This window comes from Colletotrichum karsti, assembly GCF_011947395.1.
Source record: "Colletotrichum karsti strain CkLH20 chromosome Unknown Scaffold22, whole genome shotgun sequence".
Taxonomy (NCBI): domain Eukaryota; kingdom Fungi; phylum Ascomycota; class Sordariomycetes; order Glomerellales; family Glomerellaceae; genus Colletotrichum; species Colletotrichum karsti.
In genome coordinates, this window is record NW_024065922.1 from 162,480 (window position 1) to 183,760 (window position 21,281).

At 52.4% G+C, this 21,281-nt stretch overlaps 7 protein-coding genes across 7 annotated transcripts; 3 read left to right on the plus strand and 4 right to left on the minus strand.

Moving 5' to 3' along the window:
* Nucleotides 1–4,538: 4,538 nt before the first annotated feature.
* CkaCkLH20_07097 (uncharacterized protein) lies at nt 4,539–5,133 on the plus strand (the record flags this gene model as incomplete). The annotated part of the gene is made up of 3 exons (XM_038889814.1): nt 4,539–4,753; nt 4,818–4,940; nt 5,004–5,133. The coding sequence occupies 3 exons, from the start codon at nt 4,539–4,541 to the stop codon at nt 5,131–5,133; spliced, it is 468 nt and encodes a 155-aa protein (XP_038744738.1).
* A 650-nt stretch (nt 5,134–5,783) lies between these two features.
* Nucleotides 5,784–7,298, minus strand: CkaCkLH20_07098 (uncharacterized protein; the record flags this gene model as incomplete). Its single annotated transcript, XM_038889815.1, has 2 exons — nt 5,784–6,617; nt 6,672–7,298. 2 exons carry the CDS (start codon nt 7,296–7,298, stop codon nt 5,784–5,786), a joined length of 1,461 nt encoding a protein of 486 aa, XP_038744739.1.
* A 399-nt stretch (nt 7,299–7,697) lies between these two features.
* CkaCkLH20_07099 (lactose permease) lies at nt 7,698–9,115 on the minus strand (the record flags this gene model as incomplete). The annotated part of the gene is made up of 5 exons (XM_038889816.1): nt 7,698–8,328; nt 8,385–8,419; nt 8,471–8,702; nt 8,762–8,907; nt 8,966–9,115. The coding sequence occupies 5 exons, from the start codon at nt 9,113–9,115 to the stop codon at nt 7,698–7,700; spliced, it is 1,194 nt and encodes a 397-aa protein (XP_038744740.1).
* A 1,329-nt stretch (nt 9,116–10,444) lies between these two features.
* CkaCkLH20_07100 (oxidoreductase) lies at nt 10,445–11,625 on the plus strand (the record flags this gene model as incomplete). Its single annotated transcript, XM_038889817.1, has 2 exons — nt 10,445–11,115; nt 11,166–11,625. The coding sequence occupies 2 exons, from the start codon at nt 10,445–10,447 to the stop codon at nt 11,623–11,625; spliced, it is 1,131 nt and encodes a 376-aa protein (XP_038744741.1).
* A 3,125-nt stretch (nt 11,626–14,750) lies between these two features.
* Nucleotides 14,751–16,288, plus strand: CkaCkLH20_07101 (galactan -beta-galactosidase; the record flags this gene model as incomplete). Its single annotated transcript, XM_038889818.1, has 2 exons — nt 14,751–15,101; nt 15,155–16,288. 2 exons carry the CDS (start codon nt 14,751–14,753, stop codon nt 16,286–16,288), a joined length of 1,485 nt encoding a protein of 494 aa, XP_038744742.1.
* Nucleotides 16,289–16,332: 44 nt separating this feature from the next.
* Nucleotides 16,333–18,444, minus strand: CkaCkLH20_07102 (uncharacterized protein; the record flags this gene model as incomplete). The annotated part of the gene is made up of 1 exon (XM_038889819.1): nt 16,333–18,444. One exon carries the CDS (start codon nt 18,442–18,444, stop codon nt 16,333–16,335), a length of 2,112 nt encoding a protein of 703 aa, XP_038744743.1.
* A 450-nt stretch (nt 18,445–18,894) lies between these two features.
* On the minus strand, nt 18,895–21,230 carry CkaCkLH20_07103 (methionyl-trna synthetase; the record flags this gene model as incomplete). The annotated part of the gene is made up of 7 exons (XM_038889820.1): nt 18,895–19,426; nt 19,482–19,656; nt 19,706–19,737; nt 19,789–20,081; nt 20,129–20,223; nt 20,273–20,998; nt 21,059–21,230. The coding sequence occupies 7 exons, from the start codon at nt 21,228–21,230 to the stop codon at nt 18,895–18,897; spliced, it is 2,025 nt and encodes a 674-aa protein (XP_038744744.1).
* Between the last annotated feature and the right edge of the window lie 51 nt (nt 21,231–21,281).

The following is a 21,281-nucleotide window of genomic DNA, read 5'->3' on the forward strand; positions in this document are numbered from 1 at the left end:
GATAGACGTACCGTAGTATCTCCCGTAATCTTTAGAGTCGCAAGTTTTGCCAACACACACTGTTTTGATTTGGAATGTCAGTTGGAGAACGGAAAATGACGGTATCAACTCCATCAAGCAAGCTCTACTCACCTGGCGTCAATGACAAGAATGACCCCGTACCAAACCCCCATAATGCCGAGAAAGCGTACAAAGCCTCGATACGATTTGAACCAAATGCCGTTAGAGTGGCTGCCGTAGATACCAAAGTGAAGAAAACCATGGCTAGTAGAACGTTGAAGTGTCCCCAGTAATCGCCTGCTATCCCAGGTAGGATTCGGCCGAAACATGACAAGGCATTCAGAATAGCAACCATGTCGTAGCCATATTTAACTGGAAATCCGGCCCACGCAACAAGCGTTGGTAGTATTGCTGTAGCTCCGAAAATGACGAATTCGAGGAGGAAGATGGCGCAAGTAACAAGAGAAAATGCAACTGAGCGAAAAGCCGAAAAGTCCATTGCTGCGCTTCGCTTGGTCCGCAAAGATCCATGATCGCGCCTTTGAGCATCTCGTAATAGACTCGGAAATGGAATAAGACAAATGATGCCCAAGACCATGATACCAAGGACAATAAAACCAACTGCTCTCAGGGACCATTTCCAACCCCACATTGGAAACATTTGTCGGAGAGCCAGAGGGAATATGATGCCTCCAGTAGATGAGCCAGCTAGAGCAAGCCCCATAGCCAGCCCACGTCGTCGAAGAAAGAGCTTTCCTATAACAGCAATCCCAATAGTTGTAGAGATAGCATTACTAATTCCGCCCAATACGCCTAAACATAGTATGAGTTGCCAGTACTTTCCACATTCTGCAAGCAAGAAGAACATTGGAACAGAGCACATAGCTGCCAAAGGCCCGAGCAATTTTGAACCAAACCTATCCACCAGCGGACCGGTTTGAATGCCGAGAAACATCGTGAGAAAAGTATAGACTCCGGTTATCCAGCCAATATCTCGTGCTGAATATCCTTCGAGTTGATTCTCCTGCAAGAATACCTGAACTGTTCCAACAGACTGGATGAAGCCTACACAAGTTGAATTTAGCTCAGTCACAGGTACCGACGTGTTGAGATAGCGTACCGAAGGAAGGCATGAGAAACAGGAAAGATCCGAGAACGCATAACCAAGCTGCCTTTCGTTCTTCAACCTCTAGAACGCCGCCTCTTTCCGGGGTCGATGGACTATTCTGATCACCTTCAAGCTCCTCAGGTTCGGTACCTCTCGTGGGATGACTGTCGTATTCCTCAAGACCTGCCATTTTTCCGGGTGAAGAATACTTTCTGTCGATTAAGACACTGATCTCAAAAGACATCCAAACCTGAAGCGAAAGATGCCAGGTCTTAATACGTGATTGAATTGACCTTCAGACGAGGCGGAGTTGGCGGAGTTGCTGTGGGGTACCGTACAAAGTCGGGCCTGGTTTCCGTACGCTCTTGCTGCTGATGCTCATATTTCCTCGTTTAAGCGACCTTTCCCCGAGATCGTTGGGTACGGCGAATTGAAACGGACTGAACATGCTGATGCGCACGTGTCATCGTTTTAGCGACATTTCCCCGAAATTGTACAAACCTACATGACCAAGACGACCAGCGGTCATTACGTGGACAATATGAGAGGATTGCATGAATACATCCCAGCTAGAGAAGCGTGACACTGCCTGTTAGAGACCTCAGGAGCTTTGCACGTTGTGCTCGCTGCGGTAATCCTGGTGGCAATCTAGACTAGAGGTAATCATCCTCGCACCCGTTGTTGTAGTTGGAGACTCCGGCAATTCAACACGTGGTTTTGTCTAAGTTGAGGATTATTAAAGAAGTGGGCGGCTACTTTCCCAGCTATCATCTTGAGCTTGCCGCTTAGAAGTAAAAGGGTGTCCAATAATAGATGAAAAACACGATGCTGGCTTCTCAGATGCCAGGCGGAATGGCAGCTATGTGCCCGTTAACAACTCAACTTTGCGGGAAGTGGAGAGGGATGAATGAAACTCTTAGGTCTTCTATTATCTTGTGTCTGATTACAAGTTAAGCTTGTTAGTTAGATTATTTGAATGTAACTATGTTATGTAGGAAGTTGCGCGTCTAATTGTGCCCCTAAACGTCTTGTTTATTGCAATCTACCTATCTGGAAGACATCCGATATCACCAAAGGCTAACGCCTAAAGTGCATTGCTTTTATAGAGCAGCGCATCTCAGTTTTGAATGACCCTTCACTTGTGAGTTATCACTAGAGAAACAGTAGCCGGGCGTCTAACAGTCCTAGAATCGCACGAAAGATGACCGTCGATGAAGTTGCATCCACTATTCTTCGGGGAGAGCTCTCAAGTCTTCGAAGAAAAGCTCAGGAACATGAAAACTAATCATTCATTGATGTCAACGCCCGCGTTGAATATATATATTTCACTTTCGACAATTTGCTTCCATGTCCAGAGCATATTTCCCGGACCTGCCTGGACATGGCTTCTTTCGATACTCGCCTGCACCGCAACATTTCTCACGTGTTACACGGCTGGCGCCTACGCACCACCAGATCTTCTCATGCAAAATCCTGTCTTCGCTATCAGCGCGGTCGTCTACACTGCCTTCCAAGTTGCATGTGGTGGCGTTACGTCTCTTGCGGGTATGCTCGTTGCTCGCTTCTTTGCCGGCGTCGGCGCCAGCGTCTTCAGCAACATGGTTGGCAGTTTTCGACCTCTGTGACAAAAAGGACCGCAACACCTTCATGGCCGTCTTTAGTGGTGCTGTCATGGTGGGAATGGCAGCCAGCTCAATTTTAACCGCTGGAATTGTGCACTTTTTGGCAACGATGAGATACGTTCCGGCCGGGAATGGGTGTTCTGGCATATGGCAATTTTGACGAGAGCAACAGCAAAATTGCTACTGTTTTTCCATACGAGAGAGCAGGGGGCCAACATTGTTGCCTAGGAAAGCAAGGTCACTCAATAAGTGGTACGAAGAACGTGAGGCAGCCGGGTTGTACGGAGTCTGGTTTCCTGTCTTGGAACTCAGAGAACCATCAAATATTTGCAACCCAAGCGAATTCGATGTGACGTCAAAGAGGCCAAGAACAGCACATATGTCACCCACATGATGGCAATTCCTGGTTTTTAACCTTTCCGTCTCTTGTTCACTGGACCTGTCGTCTTTTTATTCGCGCTGTGACCGTTATTTACTGTCATTTGACTGGGCAGTTCTCTTGACGTTTGAGTCAAGCGCGATCTTCTACGAACGCATCTACCGCATGAATCCATTCAGATCAAGTGCGGCATTCTCCTCTCTCATCATCGGTGGTACTTTCGCTGCATCTTTGTGCATTTGGTAGGAGAGGTTGTTGCACACTCCCCGATGGCAGGCGGATAAACCGGTCAAGGCGGGCTCGAAATCATGGGCCTTCATGCCTCTCTATTTCCCGGTCAAGATTCCTGAATGCAGACTCTATTTCACCTGCGTCACATTACTTCTTTTATCTGTTGGATTTTTCCAATTCGGTTCGCTCTTCACGCCTGAAGTGCATACATCACACTGTGCCGGCTGCTGCTATTGGTTTGGAGACTATTGATATCTACTCCGTCTACCTTGCCACTTTCAACCACATTGCCAATGCCTATGGTCGATGCGCTCCCTCGGCACTGGCTTCCCCATCGATTTGTCGAAACATCACGTGTCGCACCTTTCCGTAATTAACGACCGTCTTATTGATTAGTCTGGGGGAAGCACGTGCCCGTGTGCTTCTTGAAGGCATCGTCACTACACTCGGAGTTGTTCCATGGGTACTAGTTTTCTTCAGACAAATAATGCGAAGGTGAAGTCAGTTTGCGCAGGTATGTCTGCAGGTACTAATCTCGAAAGGAGGCTAGTAGCGGCTACTATTGATCGCTAACTGTCGTACTCATTCGAAATGTTGTAGCTAGGGTGTTCTAGACCACGACGAAGTCGACAATTATGTCAGAGAACAAAATTTCCGAGGCATCCAGGCTTTGTATCTCTAGAAGAACGGCCAGGGAGGTATTGATGAGATATGGCCGTCGAAGACAGCTGGAGTCTTCAGACGATTCGGCCGAGTTTCGATTACATGGATTTTAAAAGTCACCACGCCATTAATACGACTCAAGAGCCGTGCCGTGCGTGCGGGAGATCGTCACTTGACACCGCCCTGACCGATTTCTCCGTGAAATTCTCCGGGGCCTTGCCATTATTGGCTCTTTGCCGATGACGACTAATGGCGCCATCGCATCAACCCCAGATTTTATTCCACGAACAGTCTTTTGAGTTCGCAAGGTGGTTGTAAGCCAATATCCAAGAACGATGCAGTTTCCCAACTCAGCTGTGCTCCGTTGACCGGGAGTTGCCAGGCATGATGATCGGCAAGCTGAGGCTCAAGGCGAAAAGGAGATGTATGACTTCTTACCGTGCTTTTATGCTATATAAATGATCAGTAACTCCCATGATCCAAGGACTGTGATGTCGAACAAATTACTCAACAGCAATAGTTGCATGCACTCAAGATGCTCCCTCAATTATCCCTTCTCGTAGCCGCGTTCCCGCTCTTGGCGATTGCCGTGCCTTCGCCGTCGCCCTTCGAGCACAGCAAAAGGGCTATCACATGCCTCAAAGTTGGTGCTACCGCAACCGCAAGATGGACAAACAGTGCCGGCAAATCGTGCACCTTTACCGGCGTCGTCGGAAGCAACTACGGCGCTAACAGCGCTGGGTCTGGAGAGTAAAGAACCCCGAATAGCTGATACTCCTAGGTTGAAGCCTTTTATTGACTCTATGAACTTCAGTTACTCTTGCAACGGCCGCTGTGGTGCGGGTTGCACTGGTGCTTCTTTGGGCAATGCCTATACTCAGGATTGCTTCTCCCATGACATCTGCTCTTACTTCAACAATGCCAGTGGAGGCGCGAGGTGAGATAAATCCCTATCTCATTAGTATTTTGACGCTCTGAATTGCTAACGAGGACTTTTAAGCGACCCTAACTGCGGTGCTGCGTACAACTCAGCTGTCGATGACACCGCCCTGGGCGTTGCCAACGGCTGCGGGCAGACCAATCCGTCGAACTCGGTGTCAAAACCTTCCTCACAACCCGTCTGTACTTAGACTAGATTTGTGCCAATTTACTCATTGGCTTTGCAGCGAATGGTGTAACACAACCAAAGTTCATCCTTCTCTTCATCTTGACTGACAACGTTGTGTTCTCACCCGTCGTAACCGCATTTTTGCAATACGAGCGCCCTATTTGGTGTTTTCAATTCAACGACTGCTCTGCTTGCGGATTGTTGATGATCTGTGTGTTCATGAGTGTAATCAAGCAAACGCAATTTGGTTCACAAAACGAATGCTGAACTTGATGGAAGACTTTGATGTTAAGGCTACATACGCGAGGATAAGTAGAGAAGTAAAGGCAATGTACAGGGGCTGCCCGTGTCGGCATTTCCAGTTTGCTGAAAGTCGCATTACGTAGTTGCGAATCGGCAAACAATCTGATTGACTTAGTTTCTAGTCCCCAACGCAAGAAACCGAGGCGAGCGGTGTAGCCTTTTGGTAGTCAGGGGAAAGAAAGAAACAAAAGGGGGAAAGAGAGCAAGTCGTAATGGTTAAATTGAGACTGGAGTAATGAGAGTCCGGAGCTCAATAATTAAGAACCTTCTGCCACTTGAGACGTTGGGTGTGAGGAGTGCGCTCTTGGGATTAATGCGTCGTTGAGCGAAGGAAGCGCTCTTTCAGCTTCCATGAGCTGGTGCGGTACCCTACTGAGAGGCCTCATGATCATTCATCTCCCTGCTGCCGGAATGCCGATGGCCGATGCGGCTGGCGTGTGTCGCCGCAGTATCAGTTTGGCCGTGATTGGGCATATGGTAACGAGGCCTCCATCTGTAAACGTCGGGTTGCTGCCCATATGGGTTTTGATCGGTTGACCCAGGGAGAACAGCAGACGATTGTTGGTTGGAGGTCTGGGGCTGTTGGGGGACCTGGCCTCTGTCAGGAACGGCCTCTTGTATGGTCAGGATACGTCCACTCTCGTTATAAACTTGCTGACCAGTCTCCTGAGTAGCACTGGTGACCTGGCCGTCGTGAAGAGAAGCTGGATGATGCATGGTACTGGCGTTTCTTTGAAGGTTGGCGGTGGGAAGGGATTGATGAATGTGTCTCGAAAGCTGATTCAATGTCGCGTTGGAGGCCGCACCATGGGCTCCTGGATACTGTTGATAGACACGGTTGCTTGCGGCTGAGCGCTGGGAATAGCCATTGCCGGTATTCCAGCCATCTTGAGAACCAGGGGTAGTGGGGAATTGGTGACTGAAGCCGAACTGGGGGCCATGATGATGATGGTTGAATGTCTGCTGGGATCCCGAGGTAGAATCAAGGTAGCTTTCTGAGCGCTGAAATATCAAAGGATTCGACAACTGAGGTGCGTTTCTCGCGGGCATGCGAGACTGTTGTGACGCAATACCCATAGTGCCCATACAGTTGGTTGAAAGACTGTCGTAGGACATGCCAGAGCCTGACGATCGATGGGCTGAAGGGACATGGGCAGGCATATTCATGGTCGTATGGTATGCTGATGAGGGCGTTCCCTGAAGCTGGCAACGATAAGCAACAAAGCTCCTCTCATGTATATGGACGAGTTTACTTACCTGGGGTCTGTTCAGGGTTCCGTTGTGAGCAATGGTGGAGGCTTCATGTTGACCCATTATTGCGGCAGGGAGGGTTCTTTGGGCCGCTAGGCGTCTAGAGTCTTGCTGATTCTGTCGATCCTCGGACTCCTCGTCTTCTTCTTCGTCTTCAACTGACATGTTTCTTTTCCGTTTCTTTCCTTCTTTCAAAGCTGCTTTTCCCTTCTTTCTCAGGGGACAGGGTTTGTCAACCCCGTTGAGAATGTCGCGGAGATGCTCGACGAAGGGCATCACATGATTGCTTTCCCGCCAGTACAGAGGTATATCGTCATCGTCATGGACGTCGTGGAGGAGAACGGCCGAATACCACTCATGATAGGGACGGCGGTCGCAGCCGTGCATCATGTCCCTATCGCTCGGGATGTTGTTGTTGAGAAGGTCGTTCAGGATCTGCTGCCGCGTAGCCAGTTTGATGTAAAGTCCGCCTAAACAACGCTGGTTGATGTCTCGAAGAAATAGAAGGGCCCGATGCTGGGGTCCGCCATGAGGAACTCTGTTGATAGCGCTTTCGATGTCTCTGGTGAGATCTTCGTCCGTCTTCTTGCCCTGTCCCTTGCCGTCCGCTTTCTTCCCTCGGTCGTCGGCCATCGTCGTCTTCTTTGGTCGCGTTCTTTGACTTTTAGTTGTTTTCGTCCTTTTTCCAGTCGTCTCCGAGATCTGGAAGATATCCCTTTGTTGTCCGTCGTGATAAAGTAAAGAATCGCTTGGGTGGTGGTGATGGAATGGATTTTGGTGAGAGGATCTGATCTGAAAGAGTTCTACTGAAAAAGTTTTCACTTCCAAAGAGGACCGGGAAGAACCAAGGTGAATGGGAAATCTAAGAAATGTAGCAGGAAGGAGTGTCTTGACGACTAATCGACTGGGAGTCTATCGTGTACTGCTCTCCGCTCGTGAGCGTTGCTGCTTGAGAAACGGCCGTACCTATTTGCCGGGCAGCCACCCCTCTATCTGGCCAATCGCACCGCAAAATCACCACAACGGTTGAAATCAAGCCAACTCGACCTGCCTAACTTTGCCTTCCTTGGACTCGTCGCCCTCTCCACCTTCAATATCCGCCTCCTTGTTGGTCTTCTCAGACTTTCCTTCGAAGACCTCCCTGATCTCTTCGAGAGTATGACCCTTCGTCTCGGGGAACAAGAACCAAATCAGAACCAACAACAGCCCGAGAATACAGCAAAAGACGATATAGTACTTCCATGCGATTGTCTTCATAGCAATTGGGTTGACCTGGTTGCCAATGATGAGACCAGTGAAGGCGGTGACATACGTGACAGAGAGCCCGCGACCACGCAAAGTGTAGGGGAAGATTTCCACTGGGTAGGCCTGCAACAGGGGCGTCCAGGCGATGTCGTAGAAGAAATAGAAGATGAAGATGAACCCCACGACGGCTCTGCCAGTAGCCTCGTTCTGACTGGTAACAAAGTGAGATGTGAGGCCTGTCCAGATGATGTAGCTCACGAGCATGCCTCCAGTGGAAACAAGGAACAGTGGACGACGACCAAACCGGTCCACCATGAGGGCCCCGAGGAAAGTTGAAATGAGCCAGTTGTAGATTTGCAAGATTCCGTTGATGAGAGTCTGGTCCTTGACCTCAGTGATGCCGATTGTATTGAGGACCCTATCAGAAGAAAATATGTCAGCCAAGCAGAGGTCGATGGCCCAGGATAAACTCACAAGTTGATGTAGTAGCTGACTACACTGACACCGTTCTATACCGTCCAGGTTAGCGTACTTCAGTATTCCACGCGGGTAGTACGAACCCATTGACTAAAGAAGCCAACGATGACTGCAAGGAGAGTTCGCTTCCGATTCGCCGGGCTTCGGACGAGGTCAAACCAGGAAGACTTTGACATAGCTTCAGCTTCTTCACTCAGGGTTTGCTCGACTTCGCGCATCTCGAACTCGACCAAAGGGCTATGAAGGTCACCGCCAGCATGGCAGTCTGCAAAGACCTTTCGCGCTTCCTCTTTGCGGCCTCGACTCATGAGCCAGCTGTACCAGTTGATGTAAGTCTCTGTTTGCATATATGGTAGGGCATACTTTCAACGCACCGAGGAGACTCTGGAAGGAAGAAGAGTCCGACAAGCTGGATGACTGGAATGGCTCCTTGCAAGATGGAGGGAATTCTCCAACTCCACGACGTAGGGTTTTTGAAAGTGCCGTACGTACACCACGCCGCGAAAATGGATCCGAAATACTACCACACAGCGTCAGCCTCATTTCTTGCTCGATAATTGGATGACTAGAGGACTTACAAAGAAGGTATTATACATTGCCGTCACCTTGCCTCGCTGGGTCGGATACGCCAGCTCAGTAATGATAATAGGGCTCGGTTGGCTGATGAAAGTGGTGAAGAATCCCAGAAGGGCTCTTGCTGTGACGAAGCTGGCTAGGTCTTGAGCCATTCCTTGGAGAATGGCAAAGCCAATGCAGGCAATAAGCCCAATGAAGATTGGAAGCTTCCGTCCCCAGCGGTCAGAAACATAAGTAACGACGAATAGGCGACAACTTTTCCGAGAGGATATACGGCATTCATCAGCCCGAGTATTGCACCCTCTGGGTTGTCGAAGAAGCCGCGCCATTGTGGAAGAGTCTGGAGGCCATTCATCATGGATCCTAGATGTAGACTCTTGTCGGTCAACTGGTCAATGGAGGATTGGGAATTCAAGCCACGGCTTACCATCGTAACCAACGGAGGCGGAAGAAAATAAAGGCACCAACAAAACCAGATTCAGTTTGAGCAGATGCGGAGTCAAATACCATGCCTTTGGGTTTGTTGGAAGCACCTAAATATTTCGTAAGTCGGTGCTGTTGAACAGTCAAAGAACGGTAAAGAGATCGTACCGCCGTCAGAGCTGAACCAACAGCAAGCTCCGCTTCCTTCTTCTTCCCGAACAGACCCATAATCGAAGATGTCCCTGTCACACGCAGGAAATTCGTTTGAAAATTTCTGGGAGGAAGTCGTCAAGTCCGGGACCAACAGAAGTCGACCAAAGACAGGATATCGCAAGAAACATCAACACCAGCAAACTTGGTGAGAACGAGGGGAACCATGTCATTTATTCCTCCTCATATCCACCCCATTTCGCATAACCAACAACAGGTTTCTCCAGCCACCGAGGTTCGAGACTCTCGGCACGTCTCCACGGTACCATTGAACCCCGGATTTTCCCCATGGGGTAGACGGGAGTCGGAAGTCGGAAGCGAAGATCTCTGGAAGTCGGAATCAAGGGTGTTTGCGGGGGAAGAGAGACACATTGAGCGTTGCCGATACTCCGCGAAGGAAGTCGACGAAATGGGCATTTCTGGTGATGATTGTGGGTCTGATAGATGTCTCGGGGAGTATCGGCGATGGAGACATCTAGCACGGCAGCAATCCACACTTTCTCCAGCGGCCTCTAACAACTAATTGGACAACACCAAGCAGACGGATTTGCCTTTGATCCGTTCCCACATGGCATATGTCATTGTGAGGCTCTTTCAATTCAGAGATCTTGCTGCTGTTATCAAATACGAAAAGGAAGACTCGCCTACGCCGGCTCCCACACTACTGACAAAAGCCCGAGTACTTAAACTTAAAAGCGCCATTCCATAGCATCCCTGAGAACGAGCACGAGTCTCGAACGCCAAGTTGAGCCAGAAACAACGTTTGACCACCGACAAACGAACCGACAATCTCTCCAGACTTGAGGTTTCTCAGGAACACAAATCGTTGTCAAACAGAACCATTCATCATGGCCAGTCGCCAGCAAACACCCGTCCTCAGGGTCGGTATTATCGGGTGCGGGGAGATCACCCAGGTCGCCCACATCCCGAACATCAACTTCCTCTCCGAATACTTCCAGACAACATACCTCTGCGACATCTCCCAGCAATCTCTCCAGCACTGCGCCAGAAAGGTCCAGGGCGGGACGCCCAAGACAACAAGAGATGCCGCCGAGCTCTGCTCATCACCCGATGTGGACGTCGTTGTCATCGCCAATGCCGACGCATACCACGTCGAGCACGGCCTCCTTGCCCTCAAGAACGATAAGTACGTCCTGATTGAGAAGCCGGTCTCAGTTTGCTTCCGAGACCTCGACCTTCTCATCGAGGCGGAAAAGAAGTCCAAGGGCAAGGTCATGGTCGGCACGATGCGCCGGTTCGCGACCGCGTTCACAGATGCCGTGAAGGAAGTTGGCGGGATGGAGAAGATTCAGTATGCGAGGGTCAGAGACATCATCGGCCCCAACTCGACATTTGTCGATCAGTCCGGTACATTCCCTCAAAAGTTCAGCGACTTTAGCGATGAGGACAACGCGGACCGTCTGAAGCGCGAGACGGACATTACCGAGCAGGCATTGGCGAATGAGTTCGGCGTCCCGGCTACTCCTGCTTCAAAGCTCATGCTGAGACTGCTTGGAGGGTAAGTTCTCATGTCATTCCCGGAAGAGTGCAAGTTTAACCAAGCAACAGACTCGGAACTCATGACCTCTCTGCTATGAGAGAAATCATTGGCATGCCCCAGAGTGTTTCTGGCGCTTGCCTCACCTTCCCAGGAATCTGGAGCGTTCTCTTCAAATACGACGACTTCCCCGTGACCTACGAGTCCGGCTTCAACAATGTTCCCCAGTTCGATGCTCACATCGAGGTGTACTCCCCCAACAAGATTGTGCGCGTCAACTATGATACCCCTTACGTGAAGGGCCTCCCGGTCACGATGACGATTCGCGAGGTGGTCGGTGACGGCGGATTCCAGGAGCGAACGATCCGGAAGACGTATCAAGACCCGTACACGACGGAGTTCCTGGACCTGTACGACTGTGTTGTCAACGGCAAGCAGCCCAAGACTAGCGCAGCAGATGCGAGGAACGATATCGAGCTATTCAAGATGATACTCCAAGCTGACTCTGGGAGATATCAGAGCGAGAAGTAGGGTCCTTCAAGCTGCAGACGGACATGGTTCAGCCATGCTGAAATGAACGGTGCCCTCAATTCAGTCGGGCAATCGGCTAATTGAAGCCCTCGATGATAACCATATGTGCGCTAAAACCGCCAACTCCTCCTATGTGCTGTGAATATGCGTTGACTTCCTATCTGCTCTGCTTCCCCATCGCGAGTGTTGTGTGCAATTTCCCATGCCACAAGAGACGGTCCTTTCCACCGATGACCTGTCCGGCCCTTAAACATGTATTTTCCAGCAGACAAACCCCGTTGCCCTATGTCCTGTGGCCCGAAAACCCCTTTGAATGAAAACTGTATGTCGACAAAATGATCGGGGTGTTTGGCCAAGACCATCCGAAATAGTGATGAGCCTCAATTTGTGCGCTGGGATATCTGCATCCCGGCGCCTGCGGCATGCGTGCATAGCTAGCGATTGATTGACAGTCCTGTCCATTTGACAGTCTGAAGAACAAGTACACTTGGAGGGAGAATGTTAGAAACCGTCCGCATAAAATCTTGATTAGCAACATCACCGATACTTACCTCCACAGAGTGATGTGTTGGGAGCTCATCATGCACCCCGGCTACGGTGCCTCGTCTCCGACGTAGACCTACGTTCTGCGACGCCCTCATGGACTGCCCGCCCATAGTTACCCGAGAGCGCCCTACTGTCCGGTGTTGATGGATAATCGACCGATTCGAAGGAGTCTTCGGGCGTTGGAAGACCCGTGGGCATTGGCGTGAGGGTCGGCATCGTCCTGGATTTGGGCATGTCACACCGAGGTGCGCACCCTCCTGGGCGGTCGGAAAGCTGCAAAAGCAGATAACTACCTTCAATCTGACGGAGAACGTCCTCCGACGACGCACCCGACCGGATCCTTCTCACAACTTCGTAGGCCTGGATCTCGGGCATGGATCGAATGGCGCAAAAGAACTCGTTGAGGGTACCGTTTTCACGCTCCAACTCGTTATACTTCCTCTTCAGGGCGGCGTTGCGGGACTCGGACGGGTCTGCGGTGTAATGGCAATCGAACCCCTTGGAAAAACATTGAGAGCATTTCGGTCGGTCGGCAGAGCACTTGAGTAAAGGTGGCGGGTCAGTATGCGATGCATGTCGCAGCATTGTCCACGGGGAGACGAACTTTGGTTTTGCGCTTCTTACAGCTCTCGCAGGCCACCCAGACGTTACGTCGGACGGGCTTTTGGTCGAATTGTGATGAATGGCTGGCGTTGTCAAGAGATGACGTCGGCGAACTCGGATCGGAGTCGGGTTCAAAGGCGGGACGAAGTTCCCGATAGTATCGCGTGTTGGCCATGCAGGAACGGTGGCAGGGCTTTATTTCATGACAGATGGATCATTTATTCGGTGAGATCGGGGTATCAGAGTAGTAGTAGTAACAGAAGACATTCAAAAGAGGTTTGGGTGGTTGAGCAAAGAAGAACTCGTTGGGCCAGGGCCTAGATCGTGGGCGACCGAACACATACATACACTATTACCCGCAAGCACCCCTTAAAACCGATCCATGGCCACACGGATTCACCCACCTACAGCTGTCGCCTGACGTAAATCTTGTCCATCGAGATGGTAAACTGGATGTGGTGTCTGTGGTGCGGCTCATGTTGATTGGCTTTTGAAAGATTGGGATGGGTCGGCTTGTCGTACAATGAGTGTAAGGATACTGGTGTCGGATTGGCTGAGCGCTTTGTCCTGCGGAAGGGAAAGCTTTTGGAGGGAAATCGAGATTGGGGATCGAGATTCCAATTCTCAGGCCCCGGTGTTTTCCGGAACTACCTCCGCTTTGCCACGAGAGCCGTTGATACCTTAATGTCAGATGACGTTTCACGTGGCAGAAAGACGGCCTTCACCTTGCGTCACTCACTGTCATTGGGTAAGTACCCGACATATTTCGTGAGGAGAAATCGGTGGCCTCGGTGAGTTCGGTGAGTTCGGTGAGTGTGAGAAATGAAATCGTGCTGAGGTGAAGGGCAATAAGCTGAGTGCTTCATCCTTTAGAGAGTGATTTAAATGAGCCACAGGCGGGTAAGTCCACTCACTCATCCACCCTGCCATCGCCACTCAATTCAATCTCATGAGAGTCGTCTGTCGCCACGAATGATGGCCCTGACGATCTCTTCTATCTTAACTGACGGAGACTAAACTTTCTGAAGCGACGGGACACTCTCACTCCATTTCGGAACCTCGCTGCGAATTGACCCATCGGGAACTGCGCTCTAGTGGATCAGCGTCGCATTCATCATGTTGACATTTGAGCAGTTCATCTCGTGTCAACCAACCCTAGCACAACCTGGAAACCACACCACAAACAAGGTCAACAAGGCCAACCCGGCCGGTGCAGATGAGCCGACCGCGAGTTCATTCCCCCTCCGCCAAGCACTCGAACTCACTTGGCTCGCCGTGAATTCGCTCCCTTAGTCACAAGATGACTGGCAACGATGACCGACGCGTTCAACGGACCAACAGTTCCAACGGCCAAAATACCCAACTTCGTCGAGACTCAAGCCTTCACCGCACCGAAATGACATCAACTCCAACCGGGCCCCGGCCCCAAAACGGCACAATGTCCAGGGCGCGGGACAGAAGGATGCGACGCTACCGACGCTAAAACCCCGCACGCCAATATCGCCCACCTCCATCCTTCACCCGCATCAACACCGACACCCCTGGCTCTTCCAAGCTCACCAAGCTCCCTCGACTGGGATAATTCACAGGAGCTTATGAAATTTCAAAGCTTTTCCCCGCACTCTCATCAGTCAACGGCGACGGGAAAATTCTCCAGGTTTTGCCCAGCTTGGCACTCCTCGCCCAGCCACCCCTCCTCGTCGTGCCACCCAGATCGCGTCTTGCGAGATCGTCGGCCTCTCGTCGTCCTTCCAGTCTTGGCCTTATTCAATTTCAGTGCTTCTCAATGGCTCGGTACAGACTCCTCGGCTCTCGGGCCAATGCCTGCCGGACCATGTCGACGGGACCCTTCATGAAGTCATGAAGCAGTATAAAAGGCATGAGGTCGTATTGGCCCGTACCGCCGCTTTGAAGGAAGAGAGTAGAGACGCCTCAAGTGAAGTCCAGCTTCTTCCTCGCTCTCACCAATCCTCACCATGGCGCTCACCAAGTTACTGTCCTCCGGGCTTCTGTTCGCCTCCCTCGCGGCCTCCAAATGGATCGTTCCCGGAGGCCGATGGCGTGACACCGAGGGCAACCTCGTCAACGCCCACGCTGGCGGTGTCACCGTCGACCAAGAGACGGGCAAGTTCTTCTGGTTCGGCGAATACAAGATCGAGGGCCAGGAGGAGGGCGGTGGTGTTTCTGTCTACAGCTCCGACGACCTGGCTACTTGGGAGTACCACGGAAAGGCCCTCGAGCCCATCGAAGGCCACCCGTACATCTCGAACGACATGATCATCCAGCGCCCCAAGGTCGTCTTCTCCGAGCCTACCGGCGAGTATCACGTACGTCTACCTCAAACCGCCATTCCCGTTTCCAATTGACTAACAACGAACAGATGTGGTGGCACGCCGACAACTCAACCTACGGCCTCCTTCTCCAGGGCCTGGCCACCTCTCCCAACATCACCGGTCCCTACACCTTTGTCGACGCCACCGCGCCTCTCGGCAACTGGTCCCAAGACTTCGGCATCTTCACCGACTACAAGGACGGCCGCTCCTACGCCCTGTACTCCAACGGTGACCGCCGCGAGGGCCGCGACGTCTACCTCAGCGCCTTCAACGAGGACGTCACAAACGTCACCGAGGTCGTCCACCGCTTCGACAAGTACGACCTCGAGGCCCCGACCATCATCCAGACCGACTCGAGCTACTACGCCCTCATGTCCCACAAGACGGGTTACCGCCCCAACAACGTCGTCGCCTTCCGCGCCGACTCCCTCTCCGGCCCCTGGTCCCAGCCCTTCTTCGTCTCCGACGCCTACACCCGCACCTACAACTCCCAGTCCGGCTTCTCCCTCAGGATCAACGGCTCCGAGGTGACGACCTACCTCTACCTCGGCGACCAGTGGGACTCCAACTCCCTCTGGGAGAGCCGCTACATCTGGCTCCCGCTCGCCGTCGACGACGAGAAGAAGTCGGTCCACGTCGAGTGGCACGACATCTACGACCTGGACGTCAAGACCGGCGTCGTCACCCCGATCGAGGGAAAGACCTACTACGCCCACGACTCCGCCACCACCTCCGGCAACGCCTTCAAGCAGGAGGCCAACTTCGCCAGCGGCGGCTCCATCGTCACGGGCATCTACGGCAACGACAGCAAGGTCACCTTCGAGGGCATCGAGGGCGCCGGCGAGCCCCAGTGGGTCTCGTTCTACTACCAGAACACGGACGACATGGGCTTCGGCGACCAGCCCGGCGGCACACCCGACCGCATCGGCGGTACGTGGCAGCTGCGCCGCATCGCGAGCGTCATCGTCAACGGCAACGAGCAGCAGGTCGAGTCGCTGTACCAGCGCGACTCGCACAAGGGCATTATCCTGTCTACCCCTTTGAACCTGACCTTGGAGGCGGGCTCGAACAACAGCATCACCATCGGCGGCCTGTGGAACGGTTTCGACTTCAAGGGTGCTGATATCGACCGCATTGTCGTATACCCTCCCGAGGGAAAGAAGCCTTCGAAGTGCAAGTAGATACGTCTAAAAGATAATGATTAATAGCTAAAAACGGCGGAACTTCAAACAATGCATATATCCTCCCATCGTATATAGTCCGTTATCGCTTCACCAGACATGATGCCGTGAACAAATGCGGCGCCCATATTCACCCAACTTTCACCGTCGCCGGATCTTCTCATTAATAGAGGCATATGGCATCCTTGCACAATCCACACCTCGTCCTCGACGTCCGCCCTATCTGGGAGGTTGGCCAAATGACGACCTCCGAGGATAGCAAGCCGTCTCAACGACGGCTGCACGAGCCGCGTGAGCCACTTCTGAGCCTCCTGTCTCCAATCTTCCAGCAGTTTTATCTGACGCTGTGCCGCCAATTCCAGCACGTGGCCTGTGGCATCCGGCTTTCTGAGCATCTCGCATCGCTCCAGCAGGTCCTGTGTCGAGGGAAATAACCCGGTCTCATCGCTCGACGCGACCTCGTCGAACACCCGGTACTCTTCCATGATGGCTTCCCACGTCTTGCCGGCAGCGAAACTACCGACCTCAGACTCCGCTACAGCGCGCATCACCCATTCTTTGAATGGTGCTCTCAGACCGTCGAACACGCCGCCAGGGTCGTCTCCCGTTCGTGTGTGGGTGGTGTATTTGTCCAACAGTAGCGTGCGACAAACAGCTTCCACCCGCGGCTGGTTGGTATATGGATACACCAAGGGTAAGCAGGTCGTGATCGCAGCCAGCGTGCGGAGATCACCGTTCATGAAGTCCAGATATCCATGTGGCTGTTCCGCGAGCTTGATGACAGGTCCGATCCTGAGTCCGCGGCAATGCAGTCTCGGTCCCCGGATATCGAGTGATATCGTCTTCATATCAAGACTTTTGGATGCATCTTGTCGGTGCAACGGTGTAGGATAGTTCCCTGGGAAGTGGGCACAATTCCACTCCGACACCCATGAGGGGACGTCTTCTATCTTGGCCAGTAGTTTCCCTGCAAAGCACAAGATATCCAGACGTCCGTCATGGAGAATGATCGCACGTGTCATGCGCGTGTAGACGTCCGCTAAAGGCTCTTCGTAGTCAACCTTCGCCCATGGCACATCAATGTCCACATGTTTGAGAAACTTCTTCAAAATGCCAAACAGCCCATAAAACCGGTCTCTTTTGTCCGACATACCTGTATTGGGCGTCGAGAACATCAGGAGTATGAGAAAATCTTCCGGTGAATCATTTGGAAGGTCGAAACTCGCGCCCAGAAATGGGTATTCCTGAGTTGATAGCTTGATAATCCCGCGACCACCACAGACGAGCCTGGCCTTTTCGATGAGCGCAACATTGGCGACGGACTGCCTCATACACTCAAGCGGGGAATTCGGCCTCGACATCGCTTCCAGCTGCAGAAACAGCTGCATCATGGACCCCGAGTGGTAGGCGAGAGCCGCGAAGTCGGCGACGACGCGCCACGGTATGAGAGTATTCCCGCACGAAATCGTTATCTCCCGCGCTAAGACGACCTCCTGGAAGATCCAAAGCCTCGAGAACCATCGTCGTGTGAAGAGCTCGCTCAGGTAATCCCAGTCTTCGAGGCTCAGCCAATTCCCGAGACGCTCCTGCAGCCGAAGGGACAAGTCTTCGGAAGCCACGGCGATGAGCAGGCCCGCAGCCCTCAGAATCCGAGATGCCTGTGACATGATTTGGAAGGCCCTCGGAAGACCCGGTGATGATTTCCCCAGCCACGCGATCGTCTTGACGGCGTTCGTGTAGATGACGTCCATAAGCGAGACCTGCTCAGCGCGCTCCCTCAGGTCGTCTTGGTTGATGCAGATTGCGTCGATCCATAGCCACGCATCGGGGAGGTTTGTTCTCAAGTGGAAAAGCGCATCATGGAGATTCTGTCTGACTTGGAACGACCGGTTGTTCAGAGCAATGGGGTAGGTGTCGGCTTGGTCTTCCGTCGGTTCAGAGTCAAATTCCGCAGCACCCCAAGTGTATGAAAGGGCGTAATAGCTATGCGGAGGGGGCTCGAGAGAGAAGGTTTGGATTTGTAGCTCCAGACTGGTGTTTTCTTCCTCGGCTGCCAGAATCTTGATGAGCCGAAACTCGCTGCTCCTGAGAGTAGAGTCGTAAGTGAAAGTATCTGCAACACTTGGTTGCGCCAAACATTCTGCCATACTGTACATATGTTTCCTGATGATCGTGAGTGATTGAGCTTCCAATTGTAAAGAGAGGGGTTGACTTGGTCAAGAACACCTCGTTTTATAAAGTGGTCGTCTCGTTGCTCATTGGCTCACCAAGAACCTAGGCGCAGGAGCTGAACATTGTCTGTCCTATCCGGGACTACGGCGCCAGCAAGGCATACTGGAAAAGCCGATCTTTGCTTGGCATCAGCGATTGGCATCAGTCCGGTGGCCTGTTGAAGTTTGGTGAAGAGGATGTAACCGCCAAATCTGTATTGACATCTGATGTCTATCTCTGGGTCTGAATTCTTGCTTCGACCATTCATGCAACACGCTTCATCCATCCTGGAAAGCAGACCCCTCTAAACGCCTCACATTCTCAATCACCAACGAGGCTGAGATCATGAATAAGACACATATACATGCGCATGTGCAGATATATCGTGCGGGCACCTAAGAGGTGTGGACATCTGCCTTGGCAATGGCCTCCGTCACTGACTCGATGGACGGGTCGGCCTCGGCCTTCTTCTCGCCAGACTCCACGGTGGAACCTTCGATCTTGGCCTTCTTCTCGGCCTCCTTGCGGGCCTTCTTGCGGGCCTTGTCCGCCTCCTTGGCCGCCTTCTTCGCAGCAGCCTTCGCCGCAGCTTCTTCCTTTTGCTTCCGAACCTCCTCTCCACCGAAGGCGTCCTTCCACTCCTCAATCTTGGTTGCAGGAATGAGAGAGAACAGATGCTTGGGCTCACCAAGCTTGTGGCCGGGCTTGATAGCATCGACGATCCAGCTCTCGGGAATGGCGGGCTTGCTGTCCACGCCGAGTTGTTCGAAGATGGCCTTTGAGGTGTTCGGGAGGAAGGGGCTGACGAGCGACGCAAGGAGGTTTATCTGGTTCAGAGCAGCGCCAACAACAGCGGCGCAGCGATTGGGCTCCTCGGTCAACAGCTTGTTGTCAAGCTTGTTGTCTTGGAGAAGCTTGTTTCCGAGGCTATTGAGGTTATTAGCAATTGCCAAAGAGCGAAGAATGAAGAGAGAAAACGTACGCAGAAATGGACAAAATAGTGTGCAGAGAGGCTCTCATCTTGGTGTCCTCCATGTTCTTGATGTACTCTATGACGAGATTGTTGACTTCCTTGACGTGGTTCTTGAGGTAGTCGTCGGTGTACTTGGTGTAGTCCGGAACAACACCCTCAGTCTTGGCCTGGCAAAACTTGTTCACTGCAGGTTGTTAGTACGGGTATTATCAATGTTGATCGGCCATGCTTACCTCTCTGGCAGAAGTTGCCGAGGTTCTTCAGGCTGTTGTATGCATTAGCAGCTATCACACATTCGACATATCAGAGCACTCACAGCTCGTTGTTGTTGCCGTCAACCATCTCTTGCCACATGAACTCGGAGTCGGAAGTCTCCGGACGGCGGGCAAGGAGGTAGTATCTCCAAACATCAACAGGGACCTCAGTCTGCTGGACCTGGTTGCCGAAGACACCAACACCTCTTGACTTGCTGAACTTGCCACCCTCGTAGTTGAGGTACTCCGTGGTAGAGATCTTGTGCAGCTTGGTCCAGTTCTCGCCGGTGCCGAGCTGCGAGCCGGGGAAGATAATAGTGTGGAATTGAACGTTGTCCTTGCCCATGAATTGGTACTGTCTCGAGTCAGACTCTGTTCAATCAGGTCACCGCACTCACTTACAAGCTTGACGTCGTCGGGGTTCTTCCACCATTGCTCCCACTTCTTGCCTTCGAGGTCGGCGCCGTCGGTGTAGTTCTTGGTGATGGAAACGTAGCCTGTCTAGTTCAGTAAAGGTCCTTAGCCGTAAAATGTACAGGTACTCACCAATACAGGCGTCGAACCAGACGTAGAACACCTTCCTTGCGTAGTCCTCGCCAACTTCGCCCGTAGGAATGGGAACACCCCACTTGAGATCTCTGGTGATGCCACGGGGCTTCAGGCCCTTGTCGATCCAGGCCTGGGTGATCTGCTCGGCGTTGTTGCTCCAACCGCCCTTCTTGCTGGATGACTGGAACCACTTGACGAGCTCATCCTTGAGAGCGTCAAGCTTCAGGAACAAGTGCTTCGTCTTCCGCTTCTCGGGGGTGGCTCCGTCGAGCTTGCAGCGGGGGTTGATCAGCCAGCCAGTGGCCTTGGCGGCGACGTCGTCGTCGGCAGTGGCGTTGGGATCGGTCTCGGGCTCCAAGGGGTCAAGGAGATTGCCGCACTTGTCGCACTGGTCTCCTCTCGCGCCGTCGTAATTGCACACGGAGCAAACACCCTCGACGAAGCGGTCGGCAAGGAAAGTGTTGTGGGCCTCGACGGGGCAGAAGGGTTGGGTAGTCTCGCGCTCCTCAATGTAGCCATTCTTCCACAGCTTAGTAAAGATATCCTGAACGATCTCGGTCTGCTGAGGGGTGGGTGTTCGGCCGAAGATGTCGAAGGAGATGTCGAAATAGTCGTAAATGCCCTTGTGGATGGCGTGATACTTTGCGCAAAGGGTGGCGGGGTCAACACCCTCCTCAAGGGCCTTGGTTTCGGTCGCCGTTCCGTACTCGTCGGAGCCGCAGACTGCGAAGTATTGGCGTTAGCGAGGAAGAGAGTGTGTGGGAGGAAGGCATCGCAGCTTACTGTAGATTGTGGGGTTGCCGCGGGCACGAGAGTAGCGGGCGAAGACGTCGGCCGACAGCACAGAGCCGATGATGTTGCCAAGATGGGGAACGTTGTTGACGTACGGCAAGGCTGAGGTAATCAGGATGTTGTTCTTACCCTTGACGGGCAAGATGGGCTCGGTGGGAGCCATATCGAGGGATGCGATCGCGGGTGGAGTTTGCGAAAGATTTGAGGAATTGGC